Genomic DNA, 18550 nt, shown 5'->3' with positions numbered 1-18550 from the left:
ACTGCCACCTACACCGCAATGCCAACATTCGAGAAGAAATAGTAGCTTCATTAGCATTGGACCTTTGCCCTGTACCCTCGTACTCCGTTCCACTAGCTGAATAATAATTAGAAAGCGGAGAAGCATAAAAAAGAATTGTAAGATATTTCTTCAAATGTGTATCTTACTCCTTTGCAAAGTACTAGAACAAAAAAGCAGGGGTGCTTTTTCTTTGCGAATCGTTTTAAAAATTTTTGGAATCGCGTCGCCAATGAAGCCAATGATGATAATACATTATTTCTGCTGACTAAGAAAACTTTATTTACAGTTTGTCGAATTTCATACTTAAAGAAGTTGAAAAATTGAATTAAGATTTAAAACACTCGACGCTCTTTATTAAGAAACTGTACAATCATTATGTTCCTCGGTGAGACACATTCCGAATGACTGGCAAAGGATTAGCGACTCGATACGCTCGGCGAAATCGGTTGTACGAAGTAGAGACTCATCGGGGCAGTGGTTTAAGAAGATGGAGAGGTCACGGTACTCTGCTCAAGCCTCGAAGAGCATACAGACCGAGACATCGAATCTCTGCACGGCGGTTGGCCGTCAAAGGAAGCGAGATATCAGCGACGTGCTAGCTTAGGTAGAGCGGTTTGCCTCTTTCGTTTGTCAACATGACCGGCGCTGCGACTGCGAAACCGTAGAATCTGTTCGCGTGAAAGCAGAAAATGTGGTCCGCGCTTATCTTCCTCGTTCCACGACGAGCCGAAGGACCAGCCACTTTTGGTGCCGCGCTCGTAAAACTCGCTGAGAAATTGTTTTTATGGATGGGAAAACTTGATTGTCGGCCACTGAACATCAAGTGTAACCATGATTCAACGTTGAAGATGAACTCTGGACCTGACAGATTGATTTATGTACGTACGTCCGGATGATTGATCGTAGAGATTTCGAGGAGCGTGAGCAGGTTTTAGGATAAATATTTTATTTTTGAATTAAAAATACAACTGTTGCATTATTAAGAGATTTGATCCGAGGAAAGCTAGCGAGCATTTCAATTAAAATAAATATTGAGATCATGGAATTAATTAAAAGAAGTAAATAATTAGTAGAGATCTACATACATCGCAACGTCAGGTTATTAACTTTAACGTATTTTCTTTTAATTAAAACGATTTCAGAGATGAAGCCACATTTATTTTATTCCTGACAGCTCTCCAATCAATTTTTTCATTTTCACCCTGCCTCTCCAAAACTAACAGCTTTTCAAATCAATTGCAACGTTACAGTCTGAGAAGGAGAGTGAAAATTTTGTTTATTTCGCTACATTGCCAAACAACGCGAACCAATTTTGTCCACTGTAGAGACAAATAAAAACAGTAACCTTTTACATAGAAGAGATTAAAATTGACCGGCGTAAAGGGTGAACAGTTCACTGGATAAACCGGATTGTGTACAGAATTTGTCAATTGTCAAAACACTGGGAAGTTGACGATACCTCTTCACGCGTCGCTTGTTATCGAGGACGTACGATTAATTGGAACACGAAAGGACAACGACGTAATAGAAATTGGCCAACGAAAGATCCCTCCTTCCCTCGATATTTAACGAGAGATTCGAAGTATCGAGCACCGTAAAAGCTGAGAATCCTGTGCCGAATAACCATCGGTACCGACGTCGAATAATGAATTTCAACGGCTTTAATCCGATTCCGTTTTTAAACCGGATCTCGATTAAACCGCCTCGCTTGCCTTAATGGAATTTTATTTCCGCATTAATTGAGGCGAACGCGTAGTTTTGCCCGCGTCGCGTTCATCCCGCCGTTGTTAAAACAACACGCAATATTCGACCGGGAAAGTTCCGACTTAAAGGTATGATTTATCAAACACGTGGAAAATCGGTTCTTTTTGTGTCCGTTTCTGTTTGAATCGATCGAGAGATATGTCAAACATTTTCTTGCTCTTTTTGAGGTTCTCTTTCTTTGGAATAATATTTTAGAACTCTCTGATTAATATAAAAAGGAATAGAAAAATTAGAAAAATTTTGGCGGTTATTAGAGTCTTGATGAAATATTAGGAAATTCGTGGTATCTCGTTCGATAGAGTTTATACCCGGAAGTCTATGCTAATAATAGGTTCCTATAGAAGAGAAACGAGGCCATGAAAGCCTCAAGAACAGAGGACGTTGTAGAATAACCACGAAAGAATCTCGTCCGAGAGAGTGGTTCCCTCACGGAAGTCTTCTGGAACCGCAGTCCTCCGCCGGTCTTTTTCTTCTCTTCCTGGCTGACCTCTCGTTCCGGCCTGTTCGAGGTGAAAGGTGCGATGGGACAGGAGATTCGCAATTTGTACAAGGGAAGACATTGGCCAACGTTTGCGGTCGGATGCGTGCGGATTCCAGACCTACCGGCATCGCATCTGCGACAGTTCAGAGAATGAAATCGCGTGAAATCGGAAGGGTTGAAACCTTTTACTTTTCACGTCCAACACGGTTATTCTTCCCGCATTCGCGCGAATAAACGCAAAAATGCAAAACACGAATTTTCTAAATATCGCTTTGTTGATTTTCGATAACAGATTCGATGCAAACAAAAGTAAGGTAAATATGCGAGCAATATTTACCTTGAATAAATAAAACTTCTGATAGTCGATACGTAGAGTTACGATTGCAAATAAATATTATTAAATTGCAATATTAATGCAAACTTTATGATGTTCAGGTTGTCAAGCATTTAATAATTTAATAATGAACGTACAGCTGGTGAATAAACTTTAGTAATAATAATCGTCGAGTAATTGTCGAAACTTTGCAATTAAAAATAATTAAAGGATGCAGCCGTAGATCAAGACCTCTGTCAGTATATTCATTTTAAACACTGTATAGTAAAGGATATTTTTAAATTTGACATTTTTTCCTCTTCCACCGGTACTGTTCTGCTATTTTACTTTTTCCAACGGGAGGGAAAAAAATTCTAAACTCAGATTTGTGCGCCGATATAGGTAAAGGTGGTACAGCAGGGCATTGCTTTCCTGGTTGAAAATTAAAAATTGTTTCACCCACGAACGATGAAAAAACTTTCTCCGTCCACAAAATTCCACGGTGCGTTGACCTCTTTGAAATTTTTTCGAGTCCTTTGAACGATTTTCGTCCACCGGAACGTTGCACTTTCATTTGAACTTCATTTCATTTGTCTCGAGCTTTCATTATATTTCAGTTTCAACGAAATCCCTGTTATCGATGATGTAAATTGATCAGTTTGGTGCCAAATGACCCGTTGCACCTCGAAAAGCTCTTGATTGTCAAATTTAGATAAACGCGGTCGTTAATTTTTGGAAACGATATTCCCTTCATAAATTTCCACTCGACATTATTGAACGAACGAAACATCGGAATTAAAATATGGTACTCGAAGGATATTTCAAAATTATAGTAAATAATGTTATACAGTTGAAACAAGGTAGAGCAATTTTATGAAATACAGAGGATTTAGTAGTTATATGGAATATACATTTTGGAATTAAAAAAAGTAAAAAAAAATTAAATTGCAGGAAATTTTATTTGCAATCATAATTTTTTAAATTTTCGAGTTTAGGATATTCTTTTGATGAGGTTTGCCTGAAGAAAATCTTTTTTTCAAGAAACTTTCTATTGGTTCAGTCATTTTTCCGTCTGAAATTATCTCAATTCGAAATATTTTCTCTCACATTTAGTCGTTTCATGTTTGAATTTCTACGGTCGCGTTCTCGTGGAAACTATTCTTCAAGTTTCGTCGAAAAGTTGTGTTCGGCTTCGGAAAATCTCTTCTCCCTTGGCTTTCGTCCCGAAGCATTTTCTTCGCTGAACTTTGCTGTATTTCAAAGGAATTATCCCCCGTATTATTATCCGTAGGAGTTCCGAAATTTTGTAGAATCACGGGAAAGGATCGTTCAAAAAGACTGCGAGATACGAGGAACACGGTTGTCCTCCTTTTGTTGAAGGACAAAGCACATTGGTTAATGGTGGTTACCATAGCTCGGTTCCTTCCTGAGTTTCTTCGCTCGTCGAGCATTTCTCATGCTGTGCAATTGTTCCGAAATTATTTCACGAAAAACGTTTCCTAGTTCGTATACACTCGCAATTAAAATTGGCTTTCCTTAGGGAAAATGGGGATTCTAAAAACCCTAATTCTTACAATATTCATATTAAAGGTAATTTAGAAAAAGAAATAGTATAATTTTTTATCATTATCTATTATAAAATTTAGTATATAATTGAAAAGTACGAATAAAGATTAAAATATTAGTTCAAATTTTCCCACGTAAACGTTTATACGCGAGTGATGGGGGTGGTGACCTACATATATCGGGGCCTCTTTTGCGACACTGTCATTCCCCCCGAAAAAGCGCACGGGGAAGGATTTCTTATTTTTAAAATAAAATTCAATTCAGAAGGTGTTATTATTTACACTATTAAATTTTCTGCTTCTATTCGGTAACAATAGCGGAATTATTAGTCGAGTTTTAAGCAATGTCCCATTAAGAGCGTGTCCTGAACGTGACTGCGAAAAGTTGGAATTAAAATAAAATGTTGCTGAACGAATCGTACTGAATGCACGCTACAGCCTCCGCTTTAATTTCCGCCCCTGAAATCGCTCGATTTACATCCTCTTTTTCATTACTGTGTACCGCCAGTGTAATGCATGTTAAATCAATGGCATAAAAAGTAACAGAATTGTAAATTGCTCAATCTAACTACATCACGATTCATATCATTTCTTATACATTTTACACGAGTAATCATATTATTAATTTAATGCGTTCAAGGTATTATTATTATTAATATTCTTTTTTTAAAGAAAAGTTGTACCTTGGAAACGTTGTGACTGGTTAAAAGTCAACGTTTTAGCTTTCCATATTGAAATTGCGTAACCGGAAACACCGACTCGTTGCTATTCGCTCCTCGAAAACCCAATTAACTTCACGATCCAAGTAAAATTAACAGCCGATCCTGTTACCAGGACGAATCCGCCATGCGGGGAGGATTTTAATTCCCGCGTTTTCCCGTGTGACCATTAAATCTTCTGGTCTAGATCAGAGTCACACTTTCTGGCCGGTCGTGAGATTGCGAATCGATATTAGAGAATTTTCGTTTTTCTTCTCTGTGTTCGTTCTAATTGAAACAATCCTGTGCTGTACATTTCTTCTTCTTCTTTATTTAAAATACCTTGCGCCCTGTGGAACGAATCATTTCGATTAGAAAATTTTTTTTTCTTTTTCTTTTGATTTACCAATCGAGAAGTTGTAAGACTTCAAGTGGATTCTTCGTTTCACACAATTGCGACAACTTTGCTGCTCTCAATGGTACTTCGAAAGGATGATTTCATCGAGTTGGAGGAGCTCGTGACTCGAAAAGATTGTACGACAAAGGGACCACTGATTTCGTGCAACGTCATCGTCAGAAAAATTCTGAACCCGTGTTCGACGTGCACAGCATCGAGCTAGGTTTATTCTTTCTGGACGTTCGACTTCGATACAGGCTATTGTTATCGTCTGCGGTCGATTTTCAACATCGACGCCAGAGACTTTGGCTTCGTTGACAGAGTACGAGGTCCTGAAGGATCATTTGGACATGACAGTGTCGCGAAAGAGATCCCGTAAATATATAAGTCTATGACCCCCCATCACTTACACATACGCTGGAAAAATTTTCTTTGTTATTCGTACTTTTCAGTTATAATAATAAATTAATCCTGTATACAAGGATTCATTTTGTCTAGGATTTATTTAGCAATTTTTTAAATACAAAATAAGTTTTTGAATTAATTTTTATTTTAAATTAAAATAATTTAAATACTCTTAAGCATTTTGAATTAATAATATTTTAATAATACAACGTGTTTCGAGCGTGGGGTAAGAATACTTTAGCAGGACAAGCAGCTCGCGCTTTCCAAAGGTCGCTGCACGAACAAGAAGGCGGAAATTGTTGAGGATACCGTCGATTCTCGATCGATTCGGTGGTCTACCGTCGAAATAGTCCACGATCGCGGAGAACTCGGGAACGTTCCTGGAGTGGTTTGGAAATTTGTCGAGCAGTGGTTGAGGAACGTGCCCTCTCGTGTAAGCGTCGCCCCATGTTGTTCCATTCGGCGTGCTTTAGGGGCACGAAATTCAGGGGCGTAACATGCCTCGAATTCGTTCTGATCCTAAATATCATGTTTTCCTATGAAACTATTCGTCTTCGTGACTAAAATAACTACGAAACTTTCACGAACCAAAGTGACAATACATTCATTCATGAAACGTGATAATAATTTTAATTATAGATTGCGTTCTTTATTTATTTTAAATAATTACACGGAAATTATTGTTAGTCACTGATGATAACGAGGTTCAACGTTGAAACTTCAGTCTAGCGGTGTTTTAAGCAGCGACTTGTAGTTGGAGCTTTCAGATCATGACAGTACTAATTGCAACTTTGAAATCCTAACTGCAGAAACTTGCTCTATGCTCCTTGATGTCTCTTAAAGGAATTTGTGTATCGATCGATGTATATCCGTTAATCCTCCTGAGGAATTAATTCATTCTGTCGTTTATAATCAATTGATAATTTCAGACTTTATACATTTCGAAATTTGCTATTTAATTAAGGAAAGAGTATTTATAAATACATAATTAATGTAATCAACCATGAAACAAACATACCTTTTAATTAATTTCAGTTTACCCAGATATCTTGTCGGTGATAATTAAACCAGGTTTCAAATTATATTCGAAACTTCGGTAATTCATTGTGATCATATAATTAACGTTAAAATTAATGATTTATTCAATTTAAACAAATCGACAGGTATTATTATTACTAGTAATTTATGGTTGCATTAATAAGTCATCGATATCTTTAAATATGTAATGTTATAGAAAACGAAATAGTAAAGAGTATCGTGAAATCAGCTTGTGTGACTGTAGAATTGTTATAATCGTGTGCATGCGCGTGTAAATTAAGTGCGTTGGCGATTTGCGGACCCAACCCTGAACAGGAAGCACATTACATTACGTGTGCGGTCAGAATCCAGTCTTGTGACCGCCGGTCTATATATAGAAAAGATAATTAAGATGAGGATTTTGTTTTAACACCATGAACCAACAGCTAACTGATCCATATTCCTGGCACGCTTGCTTTACAAAAAGCGCACATGCATGAAATAGAATTTTAATTAAATTTTAATTAAAAACTAACAGTCGATGAGTAACGATTATTATTTTTAACGAATCAATGAACGAATGGTACAGAATTGGAAAAGACACGTCTACGTAAGAAGTTAAGGCTAATTGATACGCGAAATGTTCGTCGCAACGAGCTAGTTCTTCATATAATTCTCTATAATCCAAACGAGCGGATGGTATATGTTCTGACGTATGAGAAATTTCGGGTCTTCGCGTGTATCAACACGGTTAGAGCAATTATCCAGAGCAGATTGTTCCATGCACAATGAAACGCGGAGTGTTCTAGTAATCCTAATGAGAAAAGTCGGCTTCAATCTACCTACGGCATGCTTCCACAGAGACGATTCGTCGCAAACCTCGCTCGATTAATCGCAGTCCGTGATGACAAAGCGTTCGTTCAGCCTGTAAAACTCGATAACAGGACGATTGTGCTCGAAATGAAGGAACTTTCGAAATCATCCTGGCTGAAAATCGAGATCACCGGTCTCGAACAATTTCAATTGCGCCGTCAGGCTATCGATTAACCTTTGTAGCCCTGAGACTGGCTCTATTTGGACCTATTTTTTTTCTATAAAATTTAGAAAATCAAAATAATACGAGGTATAGAATTAAATTAGAGTTGTGGCACTCTCCATGGTCCGCCGTTCAAAGAACTTACTGAATTATTAAAATTAAATAAGTAAGAAAGAAATTTTACAGCTATTACACAACGGACAGTGTAGGGGAAGGGTTGAAGTCCCGTTCTTCGATAGAGGAAACTCGTGGGCGGAATGGTTGTAGAAGTTTGCCGCGTTATTATTGCGAACTCTCTAGCTAGGAAATGGAACATATCGTTGGATTTCGTCCGTACACCACTTACGTAACAGACAGAGTTGCTGTTGCTCTCGGTTATCCGGGATATCCGCGTGTTAAAGTGAACTTCACCGTGTCGAAAGCGTACGTTCGAAAGGTAAGAGGACACCCAAGCGCAGCCGGTAGCAACCGCGACGACCAATTGTCGCCTGGTTTCGGTTTCCCAATAAACAATATTAACGAGCTAACGCGTACGCGATATTCGTCAAAGAGAAATATTTAATTTTGAAATCGCCTGAAAATGGCGAACTTTTTATTTCTATCGTTTTTCTACCCGATTCGTTCACCAAATTTTACATCTTCCTTTTGAATAATTCTTCGTTAAGGAGCTTAGGATTATCCCGGGAAACGACCCGTCTAATTGGCCCCGTTTCAACCGCGATTCTTCTGTTCAGACAACAGATTCCGACACTTTCGCAACGATCTTTATCTCGGCGATGATCCAATTTCAACGACACCGGCGGAGGAAAAAGCAGCGAGGGAACGGCTGAAAGCGCGCAAGAGAATCGGCGAGCTGAAGAAACGTAGAAAAGCGAAGGAAAGGAAACAGAGGCAGAAGCAAATCGTCGAGAAGTCTTTGGCTGGGTCGCCTCTGGCGTCAACGGTCTCGGGCCTGAATGAAACAATAATGTCGAGGTTGGATTTGAGCTGCTTCATGAAAGCCCGCAAGAAAGGATTTGCGAAAGCTCCCCCGGTTGAAAATGCATATCCCGCCAAGTATGCCAGGTTTGTATCTCTTAACCCAGGGACACCGCGAAAAGGAAGAAAAAAGAAAAAAAAAGGAAGGTCGAGTTTTATCTTGTTTTCGCTCATCTCACTGTACATTTTGTTGCCTTTCTTCGTAAACTTTTTATACCCCGGATAGGAAAGTTTTCGAGTAAAATTAACGAGGATTTACAATTTCTATTTCAATTAGAACGTAGGATAAATAGATAAAAATTTGAATGAAATCTTTGTTAACTCAGCGTGTGGATTTAGGATCTATTTTTATTTTAAATTCATTTTCATTCTCGTTTTCTCAACGATATTCTTTTAATTACATACTGCGTTAATAAAACGAATTTTTCCAATTATTCCATTTATTTCGGAAAAACAAACATGTATTTATTCAAATAATTCATTTCTTTTCGAGATCAATAATCTTTCGTTTAAAATAAAATATTGCATATAATAAAATAATGTTCCTTTATTCACGTCTGACAGCATTCAGACTCTAGTTCTACTGTGCGTCGGGCGTTACAGTGAAAGAGGTATACGTATAGTCAGGCACAGTAGAATAAGCGCGTACAGAAAGCGGGCATACATAGAGGTCTTATGAAGATTATCCAGAATAAGGCTACATGGTACTCGACATATTAATTTAACGATGATATTTCATAATAAATTTCTACCTACAGAGCAAAATCTGTTTAACGTCAATTATAAAATTCTTCAGAAGTAAAAGTTGGAAGTTAAATAGCGTCGAGGTTTAAGTAGATTAACACTGTGAAAACAAGGAGACTCTAAGGTACCTTCTTTGGGGATATTAATGAAACTTCATGGATAATTTTAAATCTCATTAAGTACTTCTTAAGATTAACGATGAAATAAAATTTTTATAAAGGGTGATTGAAAAATTGCTGATCGAACCTTGATAGATTTATTTTTATTTATCAGAAAACAGTGATAGAGTTTGTTGATTTTCTCTGAAGAAGGCTGAAATATTTTTTCAGACGAAAGAATGTACTGCCGCCGTACAATCGATACCTTGTGGCAATCTACGATTGTACGGAGGGGTTTGTTTTCGAGGATTCAACGGCTGATCGACTTTTCTGCAGTGATGGTACTTGGTTAGGCGGTCTTCCGCGCTGTGTAAAAGAGGGTGGTAAGTCAGTAATTATGTACTAATGGATTGTACAACATAAAAGTATTTAAAATTCATTACTTGTCTTATTAATTTGAAACTTTCATCTTGTCCCATTTCTCGTCGGTGCAATCATGAAAGACTTGGAGAAATATCAATCAGTTTAAAATCCACCCTTCGTCGATGGAATGTCGGTTGAGATAACCGTACGAGTTCGCATCGCGAAAAATTCATTATCTTTTGTTCCAGAAACGACGCTGAAGAGCCTGAAACGTTGTAATCAGGACAGGGGTGGCTGCGAGCATGTGTGCGAAGACACTGAGACAGGTGTGAAATGCTCGTGCTTCGACGGATTCCGCGCCAATGGATCTTCCTGCATAGGTGATTTATGTTTCATTTCGAACAGTGTAATCGCCAGCATTGTTTGCCTTTCGACGAAAAACGTATTCATGGAATTTTATAAAAACCACTCTGAATCGACAGAGTGAAGTACAAGAATTTATTCAAAAAAGAAATACAAATTTTTTCTGTCTGTCAATTTTCTAAAAATTTAGCTAATTTTATATAAATAAACGCGATATATTAATTTTTTACTTTTAATTTAGTTGTATTATTATGTTAACATATTGATGATACATTTTCTTGTATCACTTTGATGTTTTAAAATTGCAGTATTTTTGTATTTTTTGGTGTTGATCTAAAATCGAGACATGGTTTATGGTTGTCGCGTGGAATAAGGGTAACGTGACGGAGGTTTACGATTTTCCACCCTTAAAATCTATACTCCGACAAGTCCATTCCCATGCTTCGTGGAAATCTACAGTGGATCTAAAGCTATGGAGGCGTGTAACTCAACGTGCGAGAAAAAGGGGGTACAACCTCTGAACGGGCGTTTTATAAATCGTGGAATCTCGATCTCTTTAAACGAATTCTTTAAAATGTATATTCAGTACAGTTTAACGCATTACTTACATCTCGCAAATGGAACGGATAAGCATGTACCGTGATTTTTATAAATTTCTTCAACGATATTTTTCAGACATAGACGAATGCGCAGAAGGTTCAGCTGGTTGTGCTGAAATTTGTCACAACGATCCTGGTTCTTTTCGTTGCGAATGCCGTTCCGGTTACGAATTGGGTGCCGATGGCAAATCGTGCAACGGTGAGTTACAGAACTCTGTTTCTTCTTTTATCAACCAGTCGACACTGGTATCAATTTTTACTACATTTTGAATATTTAAAAACCCTGAAACAGTCATTAAAGGTGGAGAACGTTTGAGAGTAATTTAAGCGCTCTTATATAATTTAATTTTACTTCAGATCCTTAATCAAGAAATTGAATTACTTTAAAAATTTTTTAAAATAAAAATTGGTACCTGTGCTCAGGAGTCTCTACTGAATCTTTCGATCAAATTAATAATTAACAATTAATACTCTTTTACAAAACTTCTTTGACTCCGATTGAAGAAACTTCGCGAAAGATGAAAATCAAATTATTCCTCTGATAAGAGTCTTTTAGAAAAATTCTTTTTTTTTTTTACAACAGAGTCCGTCGATTGGAGTTTATTGTACCGTGTTCACTTCTATGTACACTATCCTGTACGCTGCTTTATTTTCGGTTTGCATATAAACGACTTTTAGCCAAAAATGGGATGGTAGAGTACGCAGGCATGTTACTTACGCTCTAGTATACTCTAGAATTTACTCTACCAATGTAAACTAGGGTTTACGCTCGTCGCTTCCAAACTTCTCTACCCGTCACATGGTCTTATTCTTTTTCTCTAATTCGACGACTTCAAAGGCAAAGTGTTCCCGTGTACAGCCACTTAGCGTTTGCCGGACAAAATAGTAGACACTGCATTCGGTGCATGACTTTTCCGACTTACCTTTTAATGGATGTAATGAAATTTTCTAGCGGTCCTATACGTTCGTTGCTCTAACTAGATAAGATGAAAACGACGAACGTTTCTGAAATTTTTCAAGCGAATCGGAGCAAAAGTTAACCATTGCGGTTCGTGTATTTGGACGCGTTTTACCGTGCACTTTAGGCAATCCAAACTCGTTAACGTTGAAATTAGACGAAATAAAATATTCTGCATCTCGAATACGCGAGGACGTTTAAATTTCTAGTTAACTATCCAGACGGAAGGCTTTCGAAACGAATTTCCCTGTGTAACCCCGTTAACGTCGATTTAACGAAACGGAATAAATCTGACACGTTTGATCGTCTTTGGACGTTTGGTGTTTCTTAATACATAGGGTGTCCTAGTAATACATCCAAAAAGAGATTAATTCCTTTTGAGGTTTAAAAGAAATTTGTTAGTTGCAAGGAAGATAATAATTTTTCTGCAAAATTCATTATCTTTTGTATCGGTTGAATTAGCGTCATATAAATGAGTAATTTAATCAAATGGTCATTTCAAACTATCGTTGCCTCGAAATGTTCGTATCGTGGAAAATCAAACGAACGTATATTGATTTTACAGGATAGTTCGATTGAAGCTGAATTGAATCAATGCATGGATAATTGAAAGTACACTTAACAGGTGTTCAAACAATCAGGCAGCTATTATAGATACACGTAATCATTAATTCCTTTTTCCTTTGATTCGAATAGCCTTTTCATTCGATTCGATGGCTTTTACGTTTGTTACTAATTTTTAATAATTCAATAATAATCGTGGAATTGTAAATATAATCTGAACAATTTCTCAATTATTTTATCCAATGATACTCCATTTATTTCTTTCTATTTACAAATAATCGAAGATACAGCAGTGGTGTTTTAAAATCTTTATTTCACGATTTATCCTGGCGGGCAATTAATCGGGAAATAAATAGCGAATTTAGGTGGTTTCTTGTTCGTTTTCCAATTGCTAAAGCAATTCACAAGGTTGCTTGTTCTCGTTCAGACATTAACGAGTGCCTGGTGAATAACGGGCACGGTCCGTGCCAGGGCAGTTGCATCAATCTAGAAGGAAGCTACGAGTGTATCTGTTCCGATATTCCTGGTCACAAATTGGCCCTGGATAATCACACCTGCGAGGATATCGACGAGTGTTCGACGAGCAACGCTGGTTGTTCCCATATCTGCTTGAACACACCTGGGAGCGCATTCTGCCTTTGCCCGGATGGTTTTTATTTAACCGACGATTCGAAGACGTGCCAAGGTAACGGTGTCATCTGGTATTTCAAAGTTTCATCTATGCCATTTTATAATTTATCGTGTTATCAGATGTGAATGAGTGCGAAAACGCGTCGAAGGTTTGCACGAATAATACCGATTGCGAAAATACTATCGGATCGTACAGATGCGTCGGTAAGCCACAGAAAATGACGAAAGTCCTTCAGGACGAGGACTACGATGCCGAGGATGACGACGACGACGACGGGGACGACGAATACGACGAAGAAGGTATCACGGAGGTCCCGGAATTCGGCAGGTGCGAGGAAGGTTACAAGAAGAATAACAACGGCGAGTGTATCGGTTCGTAAATTTTATTTTAAAACTCGATAGGATAATTAACGTTTCCCCTCTCTTTCGATCGCAAACACTTTCCACTTTCTCCCGGCAGACATCGACGAGTGCGTGGAAGGTGACGAAGGGGAGCCTCACGGTTGCCAGCACGAGTGCGTGAACGAACCAGGTGGTTATTACTGCGTCTGTCGTCTAGGATTCGAGCTGCGCGAAGACGGTGTATCCTGTAACGATATCGACGAGTGCAAGGGAACGGCGTCTCTTTGCTCTCACGGTTGCAACAACACAGACGGCTCGTACGCGTGCACGTGTCCCTCTGGATTCGACTTGAAAGAGGATAACGTTAGCTGCGTTCCAACGAGAACCTGCCAGACTCTGATAACACCGTGCTCTCACGAGTGTCAGGAATCAAAGGACGGTCCTATTTGCGTTTGCCCAACAGGATATCAGCTTTTGGAGGACGGTACAAGCTGTTCCGATATCGATGAGTGTACCCTGGACTTATGCTCACACTCCTGCCTGAATTACCAGGGCAGTTTCCTATGTCTTTGCCCCGAAGGTTTGGAAACGCTCGAACACGATAAATTCAATTGCACGGACATCGACGAGTGCTCGAACAAGCTTCATCGATGCGAACACCAATGCACAAACGTTCATGGAAGCTACGTTTGCACTTGCAGACCTGGATTCAGATTGAACGAAGACAAGAAGACTTGTTTGGACATAGACGAGTGTTCGAGCAGCGAACATCAGTGTTCTCAGGTGTGTCTGAACGTTCCAGGTAGTTACGAGTGCATGTGTCGCGATGGATACGAGTTATCTGCAGATGGTTTCACCTGCCAGGACCTGGACGAGTGTGCGACGAATAAACATGCATGTTCCCACGAATGTATTAATCGAGAAGGAGGCTACAAGTGTGATTGTCCCGATGGTTTCTTCCTTGGCGACGACACTAAATCGTGCCAGGACGCGAACGAGTGTCTCGATGGTACGCATCAGTGTTCTCACGAATGCGTCAACCTGCCAGGATCTTACGAGTGCGCCTGTCCTGCTGGAATGTCCATGGCGGATGATAAAATATCCTGCCTGACGATCGACGCGTGTAGCTTGGCAAATTGTTCCCACGTATGCGAGAAAGAAGGGGATACATTCAAGTGCGGTTGTCCCGAAGGATACACCCTGCAAGACGATGGAAAAACGTGCAAGGACTTTGACGAGTGTCTGGAGGACGAACACGACTGTTCTCACGACTGCGTGAACACTCTGGGAAGCTACAAATGCGTCTGTCCGGAAGGTTTGAAGCTACTGCAGGATGGATTGACTTGCGAGGATCCTTCGTGTCCCGAGGGTCTTCGACAGGACGACGCAGGTCAGTGCCAGGATATCGACGAGTGTCTGGAAGAGAATCACCAGTGTTCGCACTCGTGTCACAATGTACACGGTTCCTATCGTTGTTCCTGTCCTTCGGGATGGGTCTTATCCGATGACAACATCACGTGCGTCGGTGATCCTTGCTCGAACGCGTCCTGTTCTCATTTCTGCGTGGCTGATGGTTCGCAGCCCGAGTGCAGATGTCCTGCAGGATTGAAACTCGCCGAGGACGATCAAAGTTGCATCGACATCGACGAGTGTGCCGAAGAGAATCACGGATGTCCTTTCGGTTGTATAAATCTCGAAGGAACGTACAATTGCTCTTGTCCCGAAGGACAGGAATTCTCGGTGGAGCTTGGTGCGTGCTTGGACATCGACGAGTGTCGAGGTTCTCGGCACAAGCATAACTGCTCTCACGGGTGTATAAACGTCGTCGGTGGATACAATTGTACATGCCCGGCGGGATGGAAACTCGAAGAGGATTTAAGGAACTGTCGCATAGCTGGCGATCGCAACTGCTCTCACACGTACGAGCAAGATGGAGAAGAAGTTCGCTGCGGCTGCCCCGAAGGATTCCAACTTGGAAGCGACGAGAGGACTTGCGGTGACGTGAACGAGTGCGTCGAGGATCTTCATTCGTGCAGTCACACTTGCGTGAACACGGAAGGATCATTCTACTGCGATTGCCCTTCCGGCTTTCGCTTGAAAGATCGAACCAGCTGTCAGGACATCGACGAATGCCTCGAAAATAACGCTGGTTGCTCTCACGGTTGCTTAAATACCGAAGGCAGCTTCGGCTGCGCTTGTCCGGATGGATACGAGCTGACCGAGGAGGGAAAGATTTGTCAGGACATCGACGAGTGTGGCAGGAAGCTACATCACTGCTCCCATAGCTGCGAGAACTTAGACGGTGGTTACGCTTGTTCCTGCCCCGAGGGTCTGGCACTTGGACGGGACAATAAGAGCTGTGCTGACGCGAACCAGTGCGGCCAAGCACACAATTGTAGCCACGCGTGCGTGAACGTAGACGGAGGTTACAAATGCGACTGTCCGGCCGGCTTGAAATTAACCTCCGACGGTCGGACGTGCGAGGAAATTGATTTTTGCGCTGGTCAACACGGTTGCTCCCACGAGTGTGTCAGCGGCCCGGATGATTTCCTCTGCAGCTGCCCGGCCGGTTATGTTTTGTCCGACGACAGGAGAAACTGTCAGGATAGAAACGAATGCGAAGAGGGGAACAACGAGGTAAACAGCGGTTGCTCTCATTCCTGCGTCAACACCGAGGGCAGCTTCGAGTGTACTTGTCCGAACGGTTATCGACTGGCCGACGATCGAAGGAGCTGCGAGGACATCAACGAGTGCATCCAGGACAACGGTGGCTGCTCTCATTTGTGCGCAAATACAGACGGTGGCGTCGAGTGTGCTTGCCCGGATAATTACAGACTGCTCGAAGACGACGGAAAAACTTGCGTGGAGATCGACGAATGTTTGATCGACAACGCTGGCTGCTCTCATCTCTGCCGCTACGAGAATGGAACAGCGACCTGCTTCTGTCCATCAGGAATGATCCTCGAGGATGACAATTCCACCTGTGTCCAGGAGAATAAGTGTTACGTGGAGAACGGTGGCTGTTCCCATTTCTGTAACTCAGACGACGGACGAGTGTTTTGCTCTTGTCCTTCGGAAATGATCCTGTCGGAAAACGGAACCGTTTGCCTGGAACGGAATAAGTGTCTCCTGGACAATGGTGGATGTTCCCACGATTGCCTGTACGAGAACGGCGATGTGTCCTGTTCCTGTCCGGACGGAATGATCCTCTCGGAAGATAAACTACTTTGCGTTTACGAGAACAAGTGTTTCATCAACAACGGTGGCTGCTCGGACATATGCGCCTTCGCGAACGGTTCCATCAGCTGCGAGTGTCCATCGGGATTCGAGCTATCCGTTCAGGACAATGCTACCTGCGTCGACGTCGACGAATGCCTGGAACTGAAGGACAACTGCACCCACAAATGCGTGAACACGGAAGGTGGCTTCGAGTGCAGTTGCAACGAAGGATTCCGAACGAATTCTATGGAGCCAGCATTTTGCGACGATATAGACGAATGCGAGGATTCGAACGGAGGATGTTCTCACACCTGTACGAATCTCGTGGGATCGTTTCGTTGTTCCTGTCCGTCCGGTTATCTGCTCGAGAACGACAACAGAACTTGCAGATTGATCGACGGTTGCAAACGGAACAACGGCAACTGTTCTCATCATTGTCACCGCGAGGAAGGCACCGATAAGACTCGTTGCTCTTGCCCCTTAGGCTTCCGATTGAAGCCGGATCAAAAGACCTGCGAGGACATCGACGAATGCGAGGAATTCGAGAACGACGTGGACCTTGGCTGCTCCCACATCTGCGTCAACACCGAGGGTAGCTACTATTGCGAGTGTCCTTCCGGGTATATCCTGTTACCGGAGGACAAGAAGAACTGTATCGACGTGAACGAGTGCCTGAACAGCCAGCACAATTGCAGCCACGATTGCTTGAATCTGTTGGGTAGCTACGTGTGTACTTGTTACGAGGGACATTATCTGCACTCGGATAAGTCCAGCTGTCTGGACATCGACGAGTGTCTGGAGAGGAACGGCGAGTGTTCGCATCGTTGCACCAACACTATCGGGGGCCACTTCTGCTCCTGTCCGACCGGGTACGAGCTCTCTCAAGACGAGAGGACCTGCATCGACGTGGACGAGTGCGAGACGGGTGCGGCTGAATGCGTCCACGAGTGCATCAACACGATTGGCTCGTGGAAATGTAGCTGTCCGGAGGGCCACGTGTTGGCGAACGATTCGCGTAGCTGCGTCGACGTCGACGAGTGCAAGACGAACAACGGCGGTTGCTCGCATGCATGCTTCAACGTGCCCGGAGGCGTTAGATGCAGCTGTCCTCTCGGTTTGCGCTTAGACGAGGCTGCAAAGACGTGCCACGACGTAGACGAGTGTCTGACGGAGAACGGCGGCTGTTCGGATGTCTGCGTTAACTTGCAGGGTAGTTTCCTCTGTCGTTGTTCCGTTGGCTTTCGCTTGGATCTGGATTTGAAAAGCTGTCGCGACGTCGACGAGTGCGAGATGGAAAACGGCGGTTGCACCGATACCTGTATCAACCTGGAAGGTAGTCATCGTTGCGAGTGTCCGGACGGTTTTCGATTGAAAGAGGATCGGAAGAGCTGCACGGACGTGGACGAGTGTGAAAATAATAATGCTGGATGTTCCCACGTATGCATCAACGAGCCAGGATCTTATCGATGCGATTGTCCGATCGGTCACCAGTTGAGGAATAAATCCTGTTACCTTTCGGATCCCTGTGCCACTGACAATGGCGGTTGCGAACAGATTTGTAATGTAGACAATAGTCTGGTCGTTTGCACGTGCAGGGAAGGCTTCCGATACGACGAGATTGATCGATCGAAGTGTAAGGATATTGATGAATGTGCTGGTCAACACGGCTGCGATCAATTGTGTGTTAACACTGTTGGCTCTTTCGAGTGCGAATGCAGAGAAGGTTTCGAAATGCGGAATTCTACTTGCGTCGGTGAGTACTTTTCGTTTATAAATATTTCTTTTCTTTTTATATATTGCGATTCAATTAATCACACATTCTATTCTTAGTAGATTGTTTCTAAAATTCGTATATAATCGTTACCAGAATACTATCGTAACGTTCTAATACTAGAATTACCAAACCAGTCAAAATGATTGATTTCAAGTTTCTTATTTTAAATTATAAATTTTATCCAGATATTTTTGTTGAAACGTACGTTACCTATCGTCGAG

At 41.6% G+C, this 18550-nt stretch overlaps 1 protein-coding gene across 2 annotated transcripts in view; it reads left to right on the top strand.

Moving 5' to 3' along the window:
- The window catches only part of LOC117602596 (uncharacterized), a 70647-nt gene that overhangs the window by 27448 nt on the left and 24649 nt on the right, over window positions 1-18550 (top strand). The window contains exons 4-10 of one of the 2 annotated variants that reach the window (XM_034320819.2): window positions 8432-8762; window positions 9749-9900; window positions 10129-10260; window positions 10919-11041; window positions 12792-13049; window positions 13115-13366; window positions 13455-18308. In XM_034320819.2, coding sequence (XP_034176710.2) covers window positions 8432-8762; window positions 9749-9900; window positions 10129-10260; window positions 10919-11041; window positions 12792-13049; window positions 13115-13366; window positions 13455-18308 — 6102 coding nt within the window. The remainder of the gene's footprint in view (window positions 1-8431; window positions 8763-9748; window positions 9901-10128; window positions 10261-10918; window positions 11042-12791; window positions 13050-13114; window positions 13367-13454; window positions 18309-18550) is intronic. The other variant, XM_034320820.2, reaches the window with a different exon arrangement.

This window comes from Osmia lignaria, chromosome 13, assembly GCF_051020975.1.
Source record: "Osmia lignaria lignaria isolate PbOS001 chromosome 13, iyOsmLign1, whole genome shotgun sequence".
Taxonomy (NCBI): Eukaryota; Metazoa; Arthropoda; class Insecta; order Hymenoptera; family Megachilidae; genus Osmia; species Osmia lignaria.
The sequence above is the reverse complement of the archived record's forward strand: the minus strand, read 5'-3'. Positions and strand labels throughout refer to the sequence as shown.